Source organism: Cavia porcellus, unplaced genomic scaffold (genome assembly GCF_034190915.1).
Source record: "Cavia porcellus strain 051 isolate PalLab524CR breed Dunkin Hartley unplaced genomic scaffold, mCavPor4.1 scaffold_11, whole genome shotgun sequence".
NCBI classification, from domain to species: domain Eukaryota; kingdom Metazoa; phylum Chordata; class Mammalia; order Rodentia; family Caviidae; genus Cavia; species Cavia porcellus.
In genome coordinates this window covers 55,662,056-55,684,899 of record NW_026947494.1, presented here as the reverse complement: position 1 = coordinate 55,684,899, position 22,844 = coordinate 55,662,056, and the positions used below count along the sequence as shown (strand labels likewise).

The 22,844-nt window shown below is 41.0% G+C and overlaps 1 protein-coding gene across 14 annotated transcripts in view; it reads right to left on the bottom strand.

Moving 5' to 3' along the window:
• Mast4 (microtubule associated serine/threonine kinase family member 4) overlaps window positions 1-22,844 on the bottom strand; it is a 541,638-nt gene that overhangs the window by 12,689 nt on the left and 506,105 nt on the right. For 11 of the 14 annotated variants that reach the window (XM_063258271.1, XM_063258273.1, XM_063258274.1 and 8 more), the window contains 10 exons: window positions 22,277-22,409; window positions 21,247-21,412; window positions 19,315-19,416; window positions 13,990-14,112; window positions 13,710-13,822; window positions 11,817-11,941; window positions 11,239-11,474; window positions 7,069-7,269; window positions 4,329-4,558; window positions 3,753-3,875 (listed from right to left, as the gene is read on the bottom strand). In XM_063258271.1, coding sequence (XP_063114341.1) covers window positions 3,753-3,875; window positions 4,329-4,558; window positions 7,069-7,269; window positions 11,239-11,474; window positions 11,817-11,941; window positions 13,710-13,822; window positions 13,990-14,112; window positions 19,315-19,416; window positions 21,247-21,412; window positions 22,277-22,409 — 1,552 coding nt within the window. The remainder of the gene's footprint in view (window positions 1-3,752; window positions 3,876-4,328; window positions 4,559-7,068; window positions 7,270-11,238; window positions 11,475-11,816; window positions 11,942-13,709; window positions 13,823-13,989; window positions 14,113-19,314; window positions 19,417-21,246; window positions 21,413-22,276; window positions 22,410-22,844) is intronic. The other 3 variants (XM_063258276.1, XM_063258277.1, XM_013144430.3) reach the window with 1 other exon arrangement.

Sequence of the window (22,844 nt, the reverse complement as noted above, 5' to 3'; positions counted from 1 at the left end):
CCCCAGAGATCACGGAAAGGAAATTTCTGAAGCAACTGCTGGAGCTGTTTTAAGGGCTTTGCTTGCTTATGCACTGGGGATTTAGAATAATGCCATACAAAGAAAGCAATCTCTCTGATTTGAAAGTTTCGTAGATTACAAAAGTTCAGTCTGGCAGGTTATCCTTTGATCGTGGGATAGGGCTGGGTCAGTGTGGTGACCGTGGGAGGTAAAGGACGATTTCAGTCTATTTACCTCACTGGTTAACTGCTCGTAGCAGGGCTCCCATTGCCACTGGGGAACAGGAGTAGAAGCCACTTTACTAATTTGATGGGTTGAGATGCTAAGTGACTTTGGGCAGATTTCCCTATACATGGAAGTTGGAGCTTCCATAGCAGGTCCACTTTAAAGTTGCGAGAGAAAATGAGATCAAATGTGTGAAGCTATGACACAGAAATCCTTACTGTGCTCATAATCTAAAAGATAAACACACGTGTATTTCAAAACACCCCCCACACACGGCCCTATGTAATGACTCTTCTACTTTTCCCTAAGGATGCCATGAGACATTGGAACGTGCTCTCAAGAATACTAAAATAGAGCTGCACACTCATGTTCAACTAGCAACAAGACCTAGAAGTCCACTGTTGGTACTAGTGAGTCATTTTATACTCTGTGCTACAGAATCACTAAATTTGGAAGAAAACTGCATGATTACACAGTTCACTGAGAAGATAATTAAATCCCTTGTATCCTCTTTGTTTCATTACACTAGTTTCTGCTCTCGAGTGCTTTCATTATGAACCAGAGGCAGGAGCCCCTGCCTGGATGTGTGACAGAGCATGTTATGGCCTTCACAGGGTGCCAGTGTGCGCCAGTCCATTATGCTTAAGCAGTGCTAGTGCTACAGAGTGAGTGATGGGGTCCAGGCCTGAAGAATTCCAGCTGTGGAAGGTGGTTATACACAGGACCATCTGATTCTGATAAGAGACCCTGCCAGAAACCTGTAGGGGAAATGTACATTCGAATTTCAGAAAAGCTGAAGGGGTTTTAAAATATGGAATTGTATTAGATACAAAACAAATCACGCAAGTGATCCATTATGTATCAGCAAAATAAATGTGCATGCTTCTATGTATAAACACATATAATTCAGCTTACTTTTTCTTTTGATTTTATGAAGAGATGTGTGACATAAAGATATACTGTAGTAAGAGTGACTTTGCATATAACTCAATACTATTATGAAGAATGTAGAAGGCAACACATCTATTACCATTTAAAATCTCTTAATCTTCTTAAAATCAGTGATGGAAAGCTTCCAGAAAAGCTCCAGTAGGATGAATGACACGAGAAACTCACATACAAAACACAGACTCACTCTTCAAAGTCAAGGGTCAAGGTGGGCCCCTAGATTAGGCTACAGGGCATCCTAGAAACAGTGAGCTCCTCTGTCTGCCTCTCTGGGTGGTCCCTACCAACCATAAAGGCTTCTCTAAGAGACATTGGAAGAAATCATCAGCTTCTCTGATCTCTTATCTACCTAGGGTGGCTTGGTGAGCCAGTGATTGGGTGACAGGAACCACAGGGACAAGTATTATGGATGGGTGAAGCAGCTAGTGATGGAATCATTGTGTTTCAGGTGACTTTCAAAGCAAAGGGATCTCAAAGTCAGCAATTCTGTCCTGCCTCACATTTCATAGACACTTAACCAAGCAATGCTTTATCCTAGTTGGGTAAAGAACATTATTGCAGGCAGATACTGAATCAAACAAAAACCTCAGTTATTACAGAGGCAGAGGCAGAAGTAGCCTTTGTTTCTACTCAGTAGCCTATAGCAGAAGTGCAGGTTCACTTTCAGCCTTCTGCTACCAAACCGAGTGGTCTCTGCTACAAGACATGAATAAGAACCCAGTAAAAGTTCTCATGTAGTCCTTGTCCTTCCATAGTTAACTTTTAGACAGCAATCAAAGAACACTATAGTTCATTTAAATTCTACAAACTTATTAAGCCATAAGTCTCCCTGGGCTCTGAGCCTAACATCAAAGTCTCATTAATGGTGTGAGTTAATCAACAGCAATTACTTCCTATCTATTGCTTCACACTAGATGATAGGATATACATACTACCACTAGTAGTGGACCTAACACAGGCTCCAAATGGTTTGAGAAACACACTTATGTGAGCTGGGAGAATGACAGATAGGGGAAGTGAAGAGTCATTTAATTCCATTTGGTTTTGAAAAACTTGAGCACCCACTTCCTTGTAAGGCCTGTGTTCTTCACTCACAGAATGTTCTCTTCAAGAGTAGTACATTCCTTCCTCTGTTAGAGCCCAGCTAGTGAAGCTATGATTTCTTTTCTCATGTACATCTCTCATACTTCTCGAAGTTAGAGACCATCTGTTACAGTTTGTGTCTGTGTCCCCCAAACTATCATGTCATGGTGGGGTGGGCTGAATATAGAATTTGTGATGGATTCATGGTTCAATGCTGGGATGAAGGGTAGGTGATTGCTAGATGAATCCCCTGACTAAACTGGCACTGCTCTAATCCCAATAGTCTGGATAAAACAAAAGGGGCAGAAAGAGGCCTGCTTCTGTCCTCTCCTGCTGCCTTAACTGTTGCCCCTCTGCCACAGCCACCCTGCCTTGGAGCCAGTCAATTATGGACTGAAACCTCTACAAACCGTAAACTAAATAAACCTTTCCCCCTTAACTTGTGAGTGTTGTGTATTTTGTCTCAGCAATAAGAAAAGTAACTGAGACACCATCCCTTTACTGCCATGTTACAATGTCTACAATGACTCTGAAATCAGCCTGAATGACATTAATGAAAGCATGCATATTCATTTATACTTCTATGTACCTATAGGCCATATCCTGAAATAGACTATGGGCCGATGCTCACACCTTTTTGGGTGGTCACCCTTGACAGAGTCTGAACACAGGGTTCGAGAAGCAAGAGATTATTTGTAAATCTGACGATTTATAAATTGATCCTAAAAATAAAGATTACATTTTTCATCAAAATAAGCCACCTTTTCCTGAGCAAATTTAACCTCAAACTAGAATTCATCTATTTAGATCTATGACTATATTTTATAGTCAGTGCATATCAAAGAAAATAGCACCACCAAACTGCCTACAAGGTGAGTGTACATGCTTTGTCTTCACTCATGCGTCATGCTTCCTGTGACCCCACTCCATATCTCCACACTGTTTACCATTCACACCAAAGTTTACCCCCATGTAAACTAATTTATATATTTGTATTAAGAGCGGGAACATTAATAATTGCCAGAACTTTTTTATCCACTATCTTTTTTATCATTTATAGAAGTTGTATGTACATATTTGTAGTTCTGTCTTTCAAAGGTATGCCAACTCTCAGACTAAATCTTTAGCTTTGACTTCAAAATGCAAAGTTGTCTCCTACTATAGTAGAATAAATCCATCCTGAAGAAAATCAGGCAATTTCGGACAGGCAATTTCTAAACAGATCCTACCATGTGAGGTAGATTTTAAAAAATGTATTACTATATACAGTTTAGAATGAAAACCGAAATTAGGGACTGAGTGGGGAGATAAATGGACATTCTTTCACAAAATAAAACCAGAGAATTCATAGCAGTTTTGTTTTGACATTAGACTTCAGGTTACTGAATACCTTATCAGGGATGAGACTGATTCCATAACATAGGCAGGCCACAGAGAAACTAGTCTCTTGGTGCTAGTTCTTTTGGGCTGTGGCTATGACATTCGTAAGAAAATACCTTTAGCAGGAGCTCTATGACTTCTGTGTGGACGAGTCCGTGCACTGGCTCTCCATTGATGTGTGTGATCAGATCCCCAGCCTTCAGTCCTGCTTGGTGCGCTGGACTTCCTTCCTCTACATTCTAAAGTCCAAGGGAGGAGTATACATTTGTAAACAAGTAACAACTCTTAACTCATACAATTTCCTCTTAGGAAAAAAACTACTGAAACATTCTGAGCCAATTTTGAAATGACCCAGCTGTGAAATGAGAATAAAATTTTTAATACAAAGCCAGAAAAGAAAATGAAAGAGAATAAAGTATGGAAATAGGATAGTCTTTGACTATTTGTCTACCATCTTGGTTTGTAAGAGCAGATAATCAGATAGAGAAGGTAAGACAGAACCGGAGAAATGATTGGTTTTTTGCTCAGGCCAATTTCTGAGCAAAGATGAAGGGACGGAGTACTAAAAGGAAAATGAAAGTGGTCCCAAATGCCAGCTTCACATAAAAGAAGTTTGCTATTAACTATGTTTCAGCTAACTCAGCCAATCTGGCTGAAAAGAAGTCTGACTAAGCATGAGATGTTGGTCTTACCCAAACAATGTGGTGCACGGTGTAGATGTCACTGTCACCCACATACACCCGGATGGCACGGATGGTGAAGCCGTAGTTCTTCCCTGAACTGTGGATCACAATGGGCTGATGGGGACTGGCAGAGGCTGCAGAGGAATCTCGGCTGGGAGAAGAATCTCTTGAAGAAGAAGGGTCCGAGGACAGGGAGTGGGGAGACATTGGGCTTCCCAAGGGGGAAACAGCAAACATATCTGTAACAGAGAAGCCAGTGGTCAAAGCCAGTCCTAGCCCCACAAATGTCCATGCAGCCAGCCCTCACCACAGGAGCCCTGCCAGGACTGGGAGCACAGCCACAGGGCAAACCCATTTGTTTCCAGTGCAAAATAGAAAAAATTATGCAAAAAAAGTATAGATTTTAAAACTGAAGCCAGTTAAGAAAATGCTAGAAGTGCTTCCACTGAACTAATTTGTCAATGAATATTATAAAACTCACTACACTAATTAAAAGACAAATAGATTAGCTCCTTTATGGCCCTGATATTTTTATCTAGTTAAATAAAGAAATTACTTGTATAAGTGCATGTGTGTAAAGCATCTCTTGATGTGTAGAAGATGATATGTACTACTGTGAAAGATTCTGGACTCCAAATCTTACACAAAATCAATTTAGCGCAATCTTTTCTGAACATGCGACCAAGAAAACAATGGTGAATTTACTGGGTGGTTTTTGCAATATTGTTGAACATGTATGAACAAATTTTAATACAGACAACACAAAGGTGGTAGCATCTCCATAAAAGAATGACTCATTATCAGGGATATAAATGACAGTCTTTATACACTAAGACTTACAGATCTAATGTGTCTAGGATAAAGCAGGTAAGATTGAGAAAATTTAAGAGCAACTCAGTTCATATTCCAAGAGACTGACTTTATTGCAATGTTCTCAATATCTGTGTCTACCTCAATATGTTATGCTGAAACCTAGCCCTCTAGGTATTGAAAGGTAGAACCCTTGGGAGTTGGTTAGCCTCTCATAAATGAGGTGAGGGCCCTTATGAATGAGGCCCAAAGAAACCTGTTTATCCCCAATCTGTGAGAACAGATAGGAGTTCCATCTGTGAGAAACCAGCCCTCATTAGACGCCAACTCTGTGGGTGTTTTCATTTTGGGCACCTAGCCTCCAGAGCTGTGAAGAATAAATTCCATCATTTATAAATTACATAGTCTTAGGTATTTTGTTGCAGCAGCTCAAGCAGATGGAGACACAAACACAGTTTTAGTTTGTAGTTCATGTGACTGTTCTATCTATGTGAATCTTAACTGGTCCTGTGGCATTGTCTGAGTGTGTGTGAGTGTTTGAGAAAATGAAAAATAATCTACAGAGGATGGTGAGTTTTAATTGTGAGCTTGGTAGGCCACATGGTACTTGGAGTTATGGGAGGCTCCCTATGGTATGGTGAGCCCCACTGTGGCCATGGAAAGCTGACAGCAGCCACACTACCCAAGCTCTGAGTCTTATTCTGGGCAAAGAGGAGCAAAGCTAAGCATGTCATTTTACTCACGCTCCTCTCTGTGACTTCATGGGGCACCTTGCTATACTCTAATCAAAAGGCCAGGTAAAGAGAGGCATGCTGGAGGGCAGGGAACTTCACAGCATGCCGGGGAGGAGGACAGAGCAGAAACACATCAAACTGAAAAAGCCAGGAGCCCAGTCCTCTGCATCATGATAGTTTTCCCAATCTCCCCAGTTCATAGCTTCTCTACTTCACCAAAGTGTGGGCTGTCTCTCCTGTTTTCAAAAGGGGACAGGACCACACCACACTTGCTTTTGCTGTTGTGCAGCTATGCTGGGGCTACAACTCTGGGTGCTATAGTGGTCATGCAGGCTAGAGTGTGTGCTCTCGTACCCACAGGAATGCCTCCCAAAATACAAGCTGCTAGAGTGAGCCCTGGACCAAAATGAGTATCTGTTTATATCAAATTTCTTTCTACACAAGAAATTTAAAAATGTAAACAATCTCTTTTATACATGGTCTGTATTCTTCTAAATACAAACCATCTGCAACATAATTCAGTTGCCACTTCCACTCTCTTGCTGTCATTTGAATGATGTCACAACCACCAGCATGGAGATTTTTCATCTCTGCCAGTGGACTGCACAGGAAAAACCAGGTTGTGGAAGAATATGGCAATCCAACAAAACCATAAGCCCAATTTGCCAAAACAGGACAGAGAATGATTTGACTATCAGTGGCAGAGAAGCTCAGCTCCACTGTCAGGGTTCACAAAACATCATTTAAAGGGCATCTGTGATTTTTCTCAACCTTCAAAAATGAAAAGCTTATGTTCTGAGTGTCTACTTCCTCATTAATTAGACAAGAAAAACTATACATGCCTTTTCAACACAGATGCTATAAAAAGCTCTGTAAAGTACATAAATGATATATCATCTAGAGAAGAAAAATTATTCTAGGGAAGGAAATTTATCATTTAACAGGCGGGGAGAAAAGCAAAGACAACAAAAGAAGTAAGTTTGTGGGCAGGGAGCTTCTCTCCTTCCCTGCTGAGAAAGAGAGATGAACTAGAGCACCCATGCGCTTCGGAAGGTTCCAAGGACTGCAGGCAGGTGCTCCAGAGTGTGTCCGGGACACCTGACCACTTCAGGAAATCTGCATTGCAGTCAGCATTCCACATGGGGAGGGCCGTGGGGATTGCATGCACAAATCACACAAGGCCATGCGAGTGGATGTCTCTCTACCTCCTGGGATCATGAGGGACAGAGCACTGGCAGAAAGGGACTTTGTGACTTTCCCCGAGATTTTCTTTTTTTCTGTGCTTTCTAATCGCTGCCGAGCCATGTGAGAAGCGGGTTCACTGGATGGCTTGGAGGAATTATCTGTACTGTCCACACACTCGCTTCGTCCATTTATCTGATCCAAGTGCTCTGAAAAACTGCCAACTGGACAAAGAAGAAGGGATAAACACATTGAGGAACATCTAGGAGAGCAGACGTGGATACAGGAAGAGAGAAGGAAAGTCAAATGCTGGCAAAGGTTCTCCCACGTGACTCATATCCATATGGTGTTAGGTCAACATGGAAAACACACGACTGGTTTGAGAGAAGGCATGCAGAGGAGGAAGAGATGGGACAGGTGTCCACTGAGGCTTCATCCTCCTTGTACCCCTAGGCTGCTAAATTTTTAACCGATCAGCCCACTGAGTGAAATAAATTAGTTTCTACAATCTGCACTTGAGAACCCATGGAGCCAACCCTCTTCCCTGCCCCTGCACCGTGGAAGGCCTTGCTGTGAAGCCAGCCCTGCCTTAAGAACACCATGACCACACTCCTCACAAGAGACTTGCAGGCAGGGTGGGTAACCTGTGGCATGTGCACTGCAGCCGGCTGTCTATCACTGAGTGCTCGAACAGGTTCACCCTCACTGCTCCAGAGATCATCAGTGCTGCCAGTTACTTAGACACAGGGCCATTATTTCATCGCCATGAAGGCTTATGGCTGTCACCTCCTACCACATGCTTATGCTCAGGTATGCTTCATCTAGGTCCAGGTGTGTAACTCACACAAGTGCGCCAAGCACCAAGAGCGTCTCCCCTGACTTCTGTCACTGTGGATGATGTCTCCTTTGCTCTAAGCCCCTACAAATTTCAAAGGACAAGACATCATGTATCTCTCAGTTCATTTCATCTTCTTGGATTTAAATCTAGACAGTGTGTCAAAAGCTGGCCTTCCCAGGTCATCCATTCCCTGAGACACACTTTCTTTATTTTTTATTTTATTAACCCTTAATATAAACTGGACTTATCTTTAAGTCAAGAGACTCAAAACCTATAGGAGGGCACAACAATGGCAATGGCAGAGGCCTGGGGACAAAGCTGTCGGGCAGACGCCATGTTCAGTTCCTGACAGACAAGCTGAGTGGCTGCCAGTTTGGGTTTCTTCTCTTTACTCCCCAGGTTATCAGTTTTCTGTTTTCTTTTGCTTTTTAAATTATTGATAACAGATTTTTTTTCTATCAGAAGAAACCATTCTCATCTCACAGGTTCTATATTTATAAGACAGAAATAATTTCTAAATTTTATCTCATAAATCTCCTGTGCTTAAAAATTATTAATACTGTTATTATCTTAAGACCCACAATCCACACATAGCATGTAACACTATTATAAAGGATCCTTTGAAAGACCAGCCAGCATATTTGAAAGTGCTAACTGCATTCTTGGCCCAGGGAGGAGTTAGCCTAATTGGTTTTGGTTCAGTGGTTAATATAACTAACATTTTGATTCAGTGGTACACACTATTCCACTAGCCAGATCTCCCGTGGCCCTGGCTGATGGTGGTAGCGCAAAGCTCACAGCTCTGCTTAAAGCTGAGAGAACTCTGTGACTTGGGAGGCTTATGTCAGGGTCATTTATTGTGCTACCTATGCACGAAAAGGTTCACAGGCTTCCAAATACTGTGATACTCATCTGGCCAAGGGACAGAGACAATCTTATGGCAAATAATAATCTTTTTACCCCCATATGCTAAGCACATTCTCATTTAGCAATGTATCCTACCTAGCCTATTTCCTTAAAAGAATCAGGCCTTGGTCAAAACTGCTTAACAAGTCAAAAATGTCATCTCACAAAACTTCAGCGTGTCTTTGGGTGAGATACACACTTGCTCTTTCTCACTGGATTTAGATGGGTTTACTGACAAATGTAAAATGAAATGCTCAGTCTCTTTACAGTGAGTGCTTGCTGGGTGCATCTGAGCATCACATGTACTACTGCAAGAATTTTCAGGGATTTGAGTGCAATTAATTTAAGAAAAAAAGAGAACCAGGGATAAAGCCACACTTTTCTAAGTGCAGTTTGGATCAGCGGTCTTCTCTCAAACCCTCTGTCTTGCCTCTGTCATCTCATTGACAGCATTGCATACAAGCGTGTGTTGCTTTTCTGCCAATGATGGATAATGTCACCTTAATGTTTTCTAAATGTCAAGGGTCCCTTCTTTTTGATGGTGGAGCAATATAAAAATCAACAAATTTAATTTTACTACAGTCACGCTTTCCAGGTTCCCTAATTACCCTTGGCTATAAGCAAATCAGCTCATCTCTATTCTGTACAGCCCACAAGATCTCTGATTATTTTTAGTGTGTGTATGGGGGGAGGGGTGAAGAAAGAGAGGGGAGAGACAGACAGACAGAAAGACAGAGAGACAGACGGAGATGGTCTGTGTCCATTAATCAAAATGTATGGCAGGACCCAGGCAGATTTTTTTTTTTTAATTATGAAAGACATCCATCAGATGTTTAGGCATTTTACCTCCTACCTTTCTGATACTAAGTAGACAGAAGATATTAAGAGTACATTTTTCAGTAGAATTATATTCTATTCAGGGCAAGATAACTAAGGACCGGGCAGAGATTGTAACCAGGAATACAGAACACCAAGATGCATATTGATTTGAGTGACACTGGAAGGAACCTTAAATTAAGACATTGCTTCTACTCTACCACTACATTGCTGTTCTTTTGCTATATAAAATGAATGACATTTCCTATCCAACGTGGAAACAGAACGGAGGTAAAAACGGAGAAAAGAAAATGTAGCATTATTTTTCACCATAATCAACCATAATTATATCCAGTGCTGCACAGATCTAAACATTTCAGTGAAGCTGAAATCCAGCTGGTAAAGTTTAATTTTTTCACGATGTTTAAAAACCACACAATTCAGTTAGTTAAAAAAATACTGCTGAAAAATCTTGGAATCATTAGGGTTATCAATACAGCACAGGGAACATGACTCAATGAAAGCATTTGTTACAGCAATCCTATGCCACATATGTGTTTTATTATTTGAAGTAGCATAAATGTACACTGCTCCATAGAAGGTATTTTATAAACCAAATAATATTTTAATGCAACTCATAGGCTTATTCCAAAGAAGTGCCAGTTAGAAAATCTAAACTAGACACTTCAGGTTTTTGGTTTTTTTTTAGACAGGGTCTTAGGTAGTTCCAGTTGGCCTTGAACTCACTATGTGGCCCAGGCTGGCCTCAAACTCACAGTGATCTTCCCAAATGCTGGGACTGTAGACTTGTGCCACCATTCCTGGCTATCTCCTTTAAGACCAGGAAGGTAGAGATGAAACAGGAAGCACTTTAAACACTGTGAAGACACTATTCCTTTTATCAGGAAGGTTACTTCACACAAAGGTAGCATGACAAAAGTGCTGTCAGAAGAGGCCCGACTGCTGGCCTGCCTCTCCCATAGGTGGAGATGCTCCGGGATCCGTAGTCCAGTAACCCACAGTCTATAGAAGTTCCTTCACATGCTCATGAGACCCCAGCTAAAACTGTGCTGGTATTTCTGATTCCCTTGTCCTCCTTCATCCTTGGTGCATGGAACAGAGATGTCTGTGAGCCCCGAAGAACAGGCAACTCACTCTGCTCAGTGTGAGTCCAGCCTACAGAGAGTTATTTGTATAGCTATGACTCTATAACCTCCTTCAAATAAAATCACTGTTCAGTTTAGTGCTACAGGGGAAGCTGCCTTTCTCCTGTCCCTTATATATGAGTTGAAACATGTATAAGGATCATTTTGATAACTTTTTGATATTCTGAACTCTGAGTCACATGCAGCACCCCAAGATAGGCAATGCATCAACAGAAGTCCCCTTGGCAGCTTCTGGGTACGACTGAAGGCCCCACTGAAGCTGGCTGGGGATGAGAAGTCTGCTACAAGGTATGAGTTAGCTGTATGCCCTAGCACTGATGGAGGAGGTCTAAAACAGCTGAGCCTCGGGGACATGGAGCATAAAACACCTTTCCTCACTGGCTGGCCAGGCTAGCTCTGGGTTCAGGGATTCAGAGTCACTTATCAGCATGGCAGCTGAGGATGGCTGGTGACTCTCAGGGCCTTACCTGACAGGGTGGAGCTGCTGATTGTGCTTGCTGGGGTGGTGACCTCGGGCTCTTCCTGTGCACACTCATCAGGAGGAAGAGACTGCTTTTCTGGCTCCTCATGGAGATTACCAGGACAGGGAGCCGCTTCATTGTGTTCTTCCTCTGCTGAGACAGCCAGCTTGGGAAGGAGCCCAGAACCAAGTTTATGCCTGTTGCTTTCAGTATCTGAAGAGTTGGATGTTGATAATTGTTGCCTTAATTGAAAATAAAAACAAAGTTATAAATACACACTAGGAACTTGTGTCAACAGAAAATTTTGGAAGAAACCAGGTAAAAACAGGACTTGGATAAACCTAACCAAAACACATCTAGTGCGATGATTCTTAAGGTGGTACCCAGATTGGCAGCATCAGTGTGATGGAGAGATTTATTCCAAAGGTACATCCTCAGGACTCAGAGTCACAGGATCAGATCCCGGGGGTGCTCCCAGTGGCCCTCCTCCCTACCCCTCCAGGATTCTGCTGCTCCCTACAGCTTAAGAACCACTGCCCTCATAGCTGCTGTTCGTGACAGTACTGAAATAACATTGCACGTACACTTCAGAATATTCCGAACTCCAGCTTAATGTTTCTGTGGATGGTAAAGTTGTGTTTTTGGTTTTGTTTCCAGAGTCGTCTTTCTCTTCTGAATTATGAGTTATTCGATCTATACTGCTGAAAACCTGCAAGGCAAATAATACATGCTTATTAATATCTTCTAGGAATAGCCTGTCGGGGAAAAAACAAAACAAAACCTAAGTCTTGGGAGCAAAAATGACAGTGAGACTAAAACTGGAACTGGGACTACATATTCAGAAAATACTTGCAATGGTATTTACTTATATCCATACTTAAAAGCTCATTGTGTGTGTGTGTGTGTGTGTGTGTGTGTGTGTGTGTGTGTGTGTGTGAAGTGGAGAGCTCTCTCCCCATATCTCAGGGACTTTGTATCTGCAAACAGAAATCCATGCAAGCATCGGGTTTTTAGGCCTTGAGATCAATGCACATCTTAGATTACTTTTTAACCATAAAGTCAATCAGTGAAAGAAACTAACAGAAAAAAAGGTGTAACGGCTACTAGTGGGGGGGGGGAGAAGAAGAAAAATGAATTGAAATTGAGTGCAAAGAGGAGAATAAATTATGCTTCTAAAATTAAGCAGAGGAAGGCAAGTCCACAGGGAGAAGGCAGGACTGCAGCGCATACGTGGTTTTAGGAACCAGACACACTTGTTTCGCATACAAATTATCCACAGTCAGGCAACTCTTGTGTTGGCCCTGAGATTCCTGAAGAGGTTCAGAGCTCATGTAAACCCAAAGTCTTAGCCAATTCTGAATCTCTGTCATCTCAGAGCAAAGACAGGAAATAAAACAGGGTGCTGAGAACCCAATGTGAGAAGCAAGCCCCCTGCTTTACTCAGCTGTTTGCTGCTATGATAGGAACCCCCTGACCTCGTCCAGATCCTATAATCTACTGGGATTCAGAAGGAACGATCAGATAAAAGAACAGGAGCCAGGAAAAATGGAAGAAGGAAACAGTAGCACCCATTTAGTGTTAGCACAGCTTTGGAAAGAATTGCTACCACCCTCTGCAGGGAAATCTCTGTTCTGTGTTGCTCCTCTAAACGGAGAAGGTAGTACTGGCCAATTTCCAAATACATTCTAGGTAACAGCTTACAAAAAAGCTACAGAGCACTTTAGCATCACAGAGTGTTATAGAAAATCTAAACAATAGTTGTGCAAAATGCCATGGCAACAGAAAATATATAGCAACGAAAAGCAGGAAACGGGAGGTGGGTGCCCTCTAGGTTTCTTTCTGCATTTTCCTAGGGCCCTACCTTGTCTCAAACTATCTATTTTCTCTTTTTGGTGAGGGTTGTTGTTTGTTTAATCTTACCATTGCCAGTAAAACAAATCTTATGTATCAATTTTATTATCTTCCACCATTTTCAAAGTTCTAGTTTGCCTGTTACTGCTTTTACAATTTAAGTTATAATTTCTACTACTGGTCACAAGAGTTTCTGTTTGCACAGTCAGCTGTCCCCACAGTCAGCTTGGATTATGTCAAGGAAAGAGCCTTTCCATTGGCTTGTACTTTATGTGATGCCTGGGAGAGGGGTTTGCACACAGGAAGCTCACATTCTTCACTGTAAGATTCGAGAATGGGGAGAGGGCTTGAAGGCTGGCTCTCAGCTAGACAGCGAGACGTGTAGGCAAGCTCCTCATGTGAACAGCATCACAAACAGATGGCTATGCATGTACCTAGACCTCAAAAAACAATCAAGATGATAGGGTCATATTTCCTACACAAAAAAGAAACGGGAAGCACAAGAAAACTCAAGTCATACAAAAGGAAGTCGTTTTACAACTCAGTCCAGCTGTGGAAGATCCTGGTGACTGGCCAGAGGGAGACTGTTCCAAGCACAGGGTATATCCATGCCACACTCCACTTACTTTGGAAAACCTATGTGAACATGAGGAAAACTGCCTTATTTCCACATTGAAGTCTTCATCATTTGTGTCATCTTCTTCCTCAGTTTCCATGTGGTGATACTTCTCTGACCGAGCTGCAGAAAAATGTTTCAGAAGGGTCACAATTACTCAGAATATTTAGGTATTTTTTTACTACAGGTTTTGTTTAAAAACTTGTACGGTAGGAGACTGGAAGAAGTTTCAGAATTTGAGATGATATTTTACAAAGTAAAGGCCAAACAATGTCAGATAATGCACATACTATCAAAATAACTTGTGTCATCCTCGGATTCCAGTTGGGGAATAAATTCTGCCTTCTGTCTCAGCAAACTGTTCCAGTCTAGTGAACGGAAGAAGCGATGCTGTTTGACTTCAAATGCACCACCTGCAGGGGGAGAGGCAGACAGAGAGCAGTGCGGTGAACCATCCTCCAAGCGTAGTAAGCACCAGGGTTTAAGGACAACCGAAAAACTCATCAGCAGAGAAATAAAGACATCATCATCGTGGGAGCCATACATTTTCATTCTACAACCAAAACTGGAAAAAAAATTCCCCTAATTTATCAGCAGGAGATCTGATTTTGCTAGCGGCAGTTGCTATGGCACAGTTTTTCGTTGCTAATTTTTTCACGACTTCCTCCATTTTTCAAAGGTTAATGATGTGGCCGCTTAAAATCACATTATGCTGAACCTGAGGACATAGGCGCACGTAGGCCCAAAGCAGACTCACTCATTACAAATCCAGAAAAGTTCTAACAAGGTGCAAAATGTGTTCACAGCAATATTTCCTCTGGAGGTCAGGTTAATAATGATGAATTTTTCCTAAATACTAAATAATGGTTACCATTCAATTTTATTTGATTGCTCACTAACATATGTAGGAATCTGATTCTGTGGATTACATTTTTGAGGAACAAACTGACAAACCTATTGGATAGATTTATAAGGCATCCAATAACAATCAATCACAATTCTTGAGTTTTGGGCTTCTTTTTGCCAAGTCAGCATGGTAGCAGACTTACACAAGATATTTTAAATTCAGTTCATGAGTTTTAAAGAGTAATTTTTGAAGCAGAGGCTTCATCAGAAATATTAACACTGTACTCCACATGAGGAAAAAAAGGTACATATCATAAAATCAGCAGGAGAATTGAGTTCCTGGCCTGCCACAAGCACACACACTGCTGATAGACAAATAATAAAGAATTGATCCTGAAAAAACAGGAAGAAACATTTCTCAAAAATATTCAGGTCTAATCAACCTCTCTACCAGATCTCCTCCACTTGTAATGTAAATGATTCTTTCTTGCAATTGTCACCCATCCCCATCATCTTGGCCTCTGTGGGACACGAAAGGAATAGAATGGAAATGCAAGCTAGGTGGGAAATGGGTTGTGGGTATTGGTAGTGGGAAGGATGGCTCCGCTCGTTGTGGTTCAAAATTGTGGCTCCGTTTCACCTCTAGTGATAAACTCATTCAGGGAAATCGGTGTTCTGAAAACAGTGGAATTCAGGGAGAGGAACAAATTAAGGGAAATCGCTCAAAAGAGGGGAGAAGAGTTTCTTTCAAAAGCCTTGGATTAGAATCCTTGTCTAGGACTCTCTGCAGGAGTTTTTCATATTTCTTATAAAACACTGAGAACACAGGAAGAGCAGTTGATTTCTAGGCCAACTTGAGGTTACGTACTGCAATAGATGCTCTATATATCGTCCTTCTTTTAATGAAATTATTAAAAATAATCCCACAAAGTAGGCATTACCAATTCCATTTTTAGCAAATGGAGGAGGTTAAGGAAAAGTAATAAGTATACTGGCCCAAGATCCTCCAGGGGATGAGGGTGAGAGGGGCTAAACCCAGGTCTGCCCCAAAACACCTCATTGCTATGGTCCCACTCCCACAGGAGGAGGAGCATGCTTTGGTTTCTTCCTATTCCATCATCTCTCCTGCATCAGTTTAGAATGGAGTCACAACTGCCAGCCAGGGAGATAAGCCAGTTCACATGAATATGTCACGCCTCTGCATCTCCTCCTCCAGGCTACCTTGTCTCCTGGTTCTCATCTGGCCCAAATCAATGTCAGATGGCAGTGTCATTTTCCTGTAGTGTTTTTGCTCTGAGAAACAGGATATAAAGCCTAAGTGAGCTTACATGATTCACTTTCCCTTACCCTGACCATGCTGATGACAGTGGAGTCCACAGAACTAGGACTGGTTGAGTGGCCCATGACATGACATGGACCTGTGGACTTCTAGACTGGCCATAGTGCCACTGCCCCACAAGGAACAGCACACTTTAGGTGCTGCTCATGGGGTCTTGTCAGTAGTGACACAGCTCTGACATTTTGGGCCACTCAACTTTGCCCACAGAAGCAGTTTCTTTAGTGCTGAGGGCCCACACAGCCCCTGCAGACCATATCCACTGCTCTTGTCCCCTTCAGGGACCCAGTCTGATGGCAGCTTCTGCTTCCTCTGTGATCAGTGACAAATGGGTTCCCCTCTAGGAGTCAGTCTGCTGAGGATATAGCTCACATTTCTTGTCCTTTGGCCTTTATGCCCACTGAGAAAAAGTTGGCTATGAGTGCATTCTGTTTCATATATACTTAAGGAAACAAGAGGGGAAAAGAATTAAAGGGATAAATTGGGGGGAAATGATCTCTGGATCAAACTGTTGCTAAAGGTACAAGTAACAGCATTATGAGTTAAATGTAGATCACTCATGTAATGATATCTCTTTGTAAGAATTCACCAGGAAGGGAAGAAAACAGAAACTGATTATTGCTTGAGTTGCTATTATGCACTAGGTCAATCAATGTACTAGATATCTTCATGACCACTTCTGCATTTACTCCTCCCAATAATCCATGCCCATTTTCACAGACTAGGAAACTGAGACCAAGGCTAGAGACCTTGTACCTGGCACACAGGTAGGATCCACATCTGTGCACCTCCGAAACCCAGCATTCCACACCGCTGCTCAACTGTCTACAAGCTTGACAGTATTGTTCAAGTAGAGTAAAGGTCCCAAACTGCAAGTTATGTTTTGGCATGAATATTCTCCCTTGAGTTTTCTCTGCTTTCATGGAAATTTCTTAAACATCCATTATGTTCTTCACACCCTTTTTCTCAGCCTCTCTTGTCTCTTGGGCAAATGTGCATTTGCACATTTTCATGGTGCATTATTTTGCCTGTTAAATATGCATTAAACACAAAATGCTGTCATGGGAAGCAGCATGGCAGGGCTGCAGGATCTTCATTCTCCCTCTCAAGGCCTTCCTAGGACCTGTTTGGCAATCACTTCTTCACAACACTGAGAGCTCGGGAAGGGTCTTTTAAATGTCTCTTTTTGGACTTCTGCTAGCATGTTCCTTAAACTGTCAAATTCTAAAAAGACTGAATGTAGCAGTCAATGGGAAAATGTGCTGAGAAATAACTTACAGCATACGACACGTTCTGACCATCATCATGGCCATCACCTGTTAAGTGAAACCCACTCAACGATCCAAGCATTCTTGGAGGAGGGAAAGGGGCAGAATTTCAAGGGAAAAAAATCACTCTGAACTGACACTTAGACACTGAAGGGCTCAGGACTTTTGGTTCTCCCTTAGAAAAGATGTGCCCATTCCAGTTTATTTATAATCAGATCTCTGGGTCCACTGAACAGGACATCAAATAGGTATTTGTCTGATCACAGGGAAATCTTAAAATGTCAATCCTTCTCCATATGTGGCTCAAGTGAATAAAAATCACTGCAAAACTCTGCCACAAATTCTCTGACAGCTGCTCATCTCTCTTGAACCACAAAGCAAATCTGACTGCAGGCCACAGAAAATGGAAAATAACAAGTTTGCTCATCACCTCAGACAAGTGGAAAAGCTAATGGGGTGGGGAGTGGGAGGAAACAAAATACTTGGCTGAAGGAGTTTGGCTGGCTTGAAGATAGAGATACCATCACCATGTTATATCCCATATGTCCAAAAGGAAAGCATGGGATTTGACATGCAGAAAATTCATAGTGGTACCAGCGGTAGCACACCTGGTTCTAGGAGCTGTACCTGGATGACCTCTTTGTATCCTCACAATGATCGGAGGTGTTGTTACTACACAGATGAAGAAATGAGGAATGGGTAGGAGAGTGACCTGTCCTGTCCACAGTGTCCAGATTTGCACTTGGGAATCTGACTCCAGAGTTTATGAATTTGGCTTTGATTTACATTGGTTTCTGAAGTCACAGCACTGAAAAATGCACAGAATCTAATAAAAGGCTCAGCTCATAAATGTTTTTTTTTTTATTTTAAACCTTCTTGGGTTCTTTAGTCCAGAGTCTACAAAATTTATGTGTGAAGGACCAAGCAGCAAATATTTTAGTCTTTATAGATCATAAAATTTATCATGACTACCCAACACTGCTGCTATGAAAGCAGCTATGGATAACATGTTAAATGAAAGGATATTATTGTGTTTTAATAAACTTTTACTTACAAAAACAGGCAAAGGGCTAGCTTTGACCTACCGGCTGCTACAATTTACTGACTCTGCTTTAACACAACAGTGATGATGAATGTTTTAGAACTTTCAATTACAACAAACAGCTCGTTGTGGCTCATGTGTCATAGATACGGCACCACTGCATTATCAAAAACTCCAGTAATACAGCATGCTGTAAGCAAGCAAGAATAAGTCCCTCTAACAGGAATCCGTGGGATAAGGTGGGTTGTAATATAAATACTTGAAACTATTGCAAATGATTTTTTTCCTGAAAGAAAAGGGAATTATTTCATCAGCTTTTTTTTATATAGTTCTATTAAAATAGAGTAGAATAAAACAACTCACCAAGCCAACAATTTTCACTGATGAGAATTACAGATATTAACTAGATTATGTGCCTTCATTTTAATATTTTAGACTCATGAGAACAAATGTATATATTCAGGCAGACTGGGCCTGTGTACTGGAATCTCTCAAGTCTGTCTACTTAGACTACAGGGAAGAAAAGGAAACCTAAAACTGCTAGCAGAATAGTCAGGAAAAATAATCAGCAAGAAACAAATCTACTATCTCCTTTTTCTTGAAAAGCAATGGTTTTTAATTCTCTTTTGTGTCTTGGTGCTGATAGCCACAACAGGACAGCATGGTTCAACTCCAGGCACTCATTTCCAGTAATTAATTCAAGTACTGATAATCCATTTCAAAGCCTAAGGATAGTAGCCTGCTGGGTCAAATCCTCATGGAAACATACTAAAAACAAAATCAAAACAAGCTCCACATATCTAATTCTGTTTCAAATTATTTAACATGCATGTTTTTCAGGACAGAAAAGTTGCATGTGCCGCCTTTGGGGTTTACTGATTGAAACAAATTAAGAATTTGTGCTCTGCAAAACACAAAAATAAAGACAATAACCCTTGGAAGTGTTTACACTGCTCTGAAAAGGGAAAATCCCAAATAATATTGCTATAATATGCTGTAGCCATGTCCTAAATCAACTAACAGATGTTGCCTATACAAAAGGAAAACACAAAAGCCTCAGATTGTTCCATAAAAACACACTATTTCTTGCATCCTGGCAAAATCAAAACACATGTGCTCTAACCTGTTCCCAGCCTCTCCAGGGGATTCTGCCTGAGGAGCAAGGTAATCAGATCCTGGGCATCCGGTGGTGGGGCCTCATCCTTTTCAGGCCAGTTGATTTCATCTAGAAAGAACAAAAATTGTTTACAACTTTCTGAAAGAGTTCATCCAGGTCCAGAACATCGACATCACCTAAGCAATAGATACAAATGCAGAATTTAAGGCTCCTAAAATCTATTGAACCACAATCTGTATTTTCAGATCTCCAGCTGAGTCCTATGCCCAGTCAAGTTTCAGCAGTCCTATTTTATAAGAAATGAATAGCACAGGTTCCTGCAGGTTGGGGCATAACATTTCAAAAAGCAGTATCACTCATCTGCATTTTGGATTCATATTTCTTTGCAAGAATCGGCTCCCAACAAGTCGTCCCTTCTGGTTATTAAGAGGACGTAATATGTCAGGAACTCCAAATAACCTGCTTTTCAGGCCCACTCACGATGATCGTGTCATGGTAAGATTTTTTCTTACTATCCTTAACTGAGAATTTGGTCATGACCATGGAAATCTTCAGCTCCAAGAAGTAAGAAGTTATTTTAAAAGAAATTCTGAGAAACAAAGGATAACCCAAAATGCTAAGACTAAAGAATAAGAAGAGAAATACCCCAAGTGATTATAATAATGGGAGTACTTAAAATCTGTCATAAATATCAGAATATGTTCTCACTCTAAAGGAGTTTGCCTGAAGATAGGTGTGTGTGCTTGCGTGTATGGAAATGCAATAAAAACATGAGTTATTTCTGTATGTGGCTGCCTCTAGCTTCCTCAGCTGCCGTTTAAATCTGATTTGGAAAATAAAACATGAATATGCAACTGAGCCGTAAGGCATTGAGAACAAAGCCAGCATTTGCTGCTTGTGTTAATTAAACAGTTGATTCCCCTTGCCATTTAGGCCTTGGTATGTCAGAAAGTAGTCTAGTTATAAATCCATAAAGAGCTCAGATATTGTATAAAGGGGTTATACACTGCAGGCAATTCACAAATCTACTTTGTTCAAGTTTACAAATATGCCTGGCATGCAAAGTCAATGTTAGAAAATAATGCTGTGATTAAGTGGCTCCTCATACGCAAAATGAATTTTTCCATATTTCCATTGCTGGCCTGTGCTAACATAGACCAGAAGTAGTTGATGGAGCTATCATTGGTGCCTGACAAACTTTTAGGAAGAGAGGCCTCTTTGATCTATGCTTTATGGAAATTTACAAAATCAGCAGGTAGGGTAATGGTAGAGCCTACTTAATTATCATTTAGCTTTGCCACAAGCCACATAACAACAGTCAGGGTCAGCTTGCAGGGTAAGATCTAAAGGTTATTGAATTTTAAATGAAAGATGAACAGCTGTTACAGAAATAACATTACACCATAACAACTACCAATGAAATCATTAACAATCTGTGGATTCAATTTTGCTGCCTTCCCATTCTCATTATTTATTATTTGGTAGACATTTGTTTTAGAGTTTATTACATTTTTGTTAATTTCTTCATTGTGTCATTAGCCATTTTTTCCCATTTTTGTAAATGTTACATTAACCTTTTCTTCCCTGGTGCAAGTTTACTATTATGGAAAAGAAAGACTGGACGACAATTAAATCACTTGAAAATCTCACACCAATTTCTTTCGAAAAAAAACAAAACAATAAAAGTTGGGTAACATTGCCAGCACATTTCCAAATTCCATGTTAACAAAACTTTCTCAGATCAATTTTCAACATACATTGCTCTCTTGAGATTGTGAAAGTCAGTTATGTGCCATGATAGTGAGTTCTTTTAAAATATTGGCTCAGTGGTTTGATAAAGGTTAACATTTTAGTAGTGAAAACTGTGACACTCAACAGATTGACATTAAATAGCCGTTTCCCAGGAGTAGCTTCACAATAACTCCTGATGATATTTACCACTGATGACTTGTCCAAATAGCTCTTCTGGAGTGTCCCCAAAGAATGGCACACATCCAACCAGAAATTCATAGAGGATAATCCCCATGGCCCACCAGTCCACGGGCTTCCCATAGCCCTGTCTCAGAATCACTTCTGGGGCAATGTATTCAGGTGTGCCACAGACCTGAAAGATGATTGCGATATTAGAATAACTGAAATATTAGACGTGAATTACAATGAGCAAGACGACTAAACAATTATCTTGGCCTCACCTGTACCTGCTCAACTACACAGACTCATACAAAGACTTTAAGGACAGCTATTATAATATTTCTATAAGTCCAAGGCAAATTAGCACTTTATACTAAACAAGGGAAGTCAAATTCTGCTTGAGTGTTAAATTATGGTAATGTTTAGTTTCAAGTTGAAAATCTAACCCCGTTTGGTAGTTCTGCTTATTTTAAATACTAAAACATGTATAATCCTCATATTTAAAATAAAAACATACTTTTAATCTATCACTATCAGAGACAGTTTTATTATTAATATGACCAAATGGATTCACACCCTGGTTATTTCATAAAAGGATGACAGTTGAGATGTGTTTACCTTAAGTAACTTTACAATGAACAGATTGCGGGCACATGGTAATGAGGCATGCTTAAAGGGAAATGGGCCATGGCTCGGATTTTAGCATCCGTGATTGTACAATGCATCATGAGTTTCACGAGTACTCTACTGAGACTCCTGAATTCCTTACAAAAACAGTTTTCCATTTGTCTCTCTCACACTCTCACTTGTGTGCAATTAGATCGTTCGTCTTGCTAATAGACCATTAGCTAGGGGAGGAATGTGGAGGGAGCGGACAGTTCAAAGAGGCCCACGGAGACAAATGGGAGCAATTTGCACTTTATTAAATGTAAGGCTTATACAGACATCTAAACCACCAGCACTAATGTGAAGACGGCTGACGCAAGTGGATTTTGAGTTCCATCGCCAATACTGTAGTTTGTATTTCTCCATAGAGCGGTACAGCAGCCCAGCTTACCTGCTTATCTAGGAACTCTCGAGCATCCTTCTCAATATGCCCCTCATAAAGATTGGTGGTCATGCTCATTAGTCCCACCTTAGATAATCCAAAATCTGTCAGTTTTATGTGCCCCATGGAGGTGACCAACAAGCTATGGAGCAAAAGGACATAGAGTGCAATGATGTTTCTTGTTTTTCTCTTAAGATTTCCCCATCCCCTCATCAATTTGTAAACCTATTAAATGTGTCTACTTTTTTGTTTTACAAAACCCAGCCTGGAAAGTGATGAAGTCATACAGAGATGTCACTCTGGTGGCCGAGTATAATTCACAATAGAGGGCCAGCTACAAGGGGCAGCTAACTCTGTCAGGACAACCACTCAGGTATCATTTCTTACAGCACTCTGACACTCCAAGAGAAATTCAAGGAGAGAACTCTAACTCCTTTCCATTTAAAAATAAGAAGATAGAAGAGAAAGGGACACCCTGATATTCCCATGTCATATAAAGGGAGTTAAGGATTAAGATAAGCAACCATCTGTGATTTAAATGAGACACAGATAAAAAACGTTGCACAGAAAAATGTAT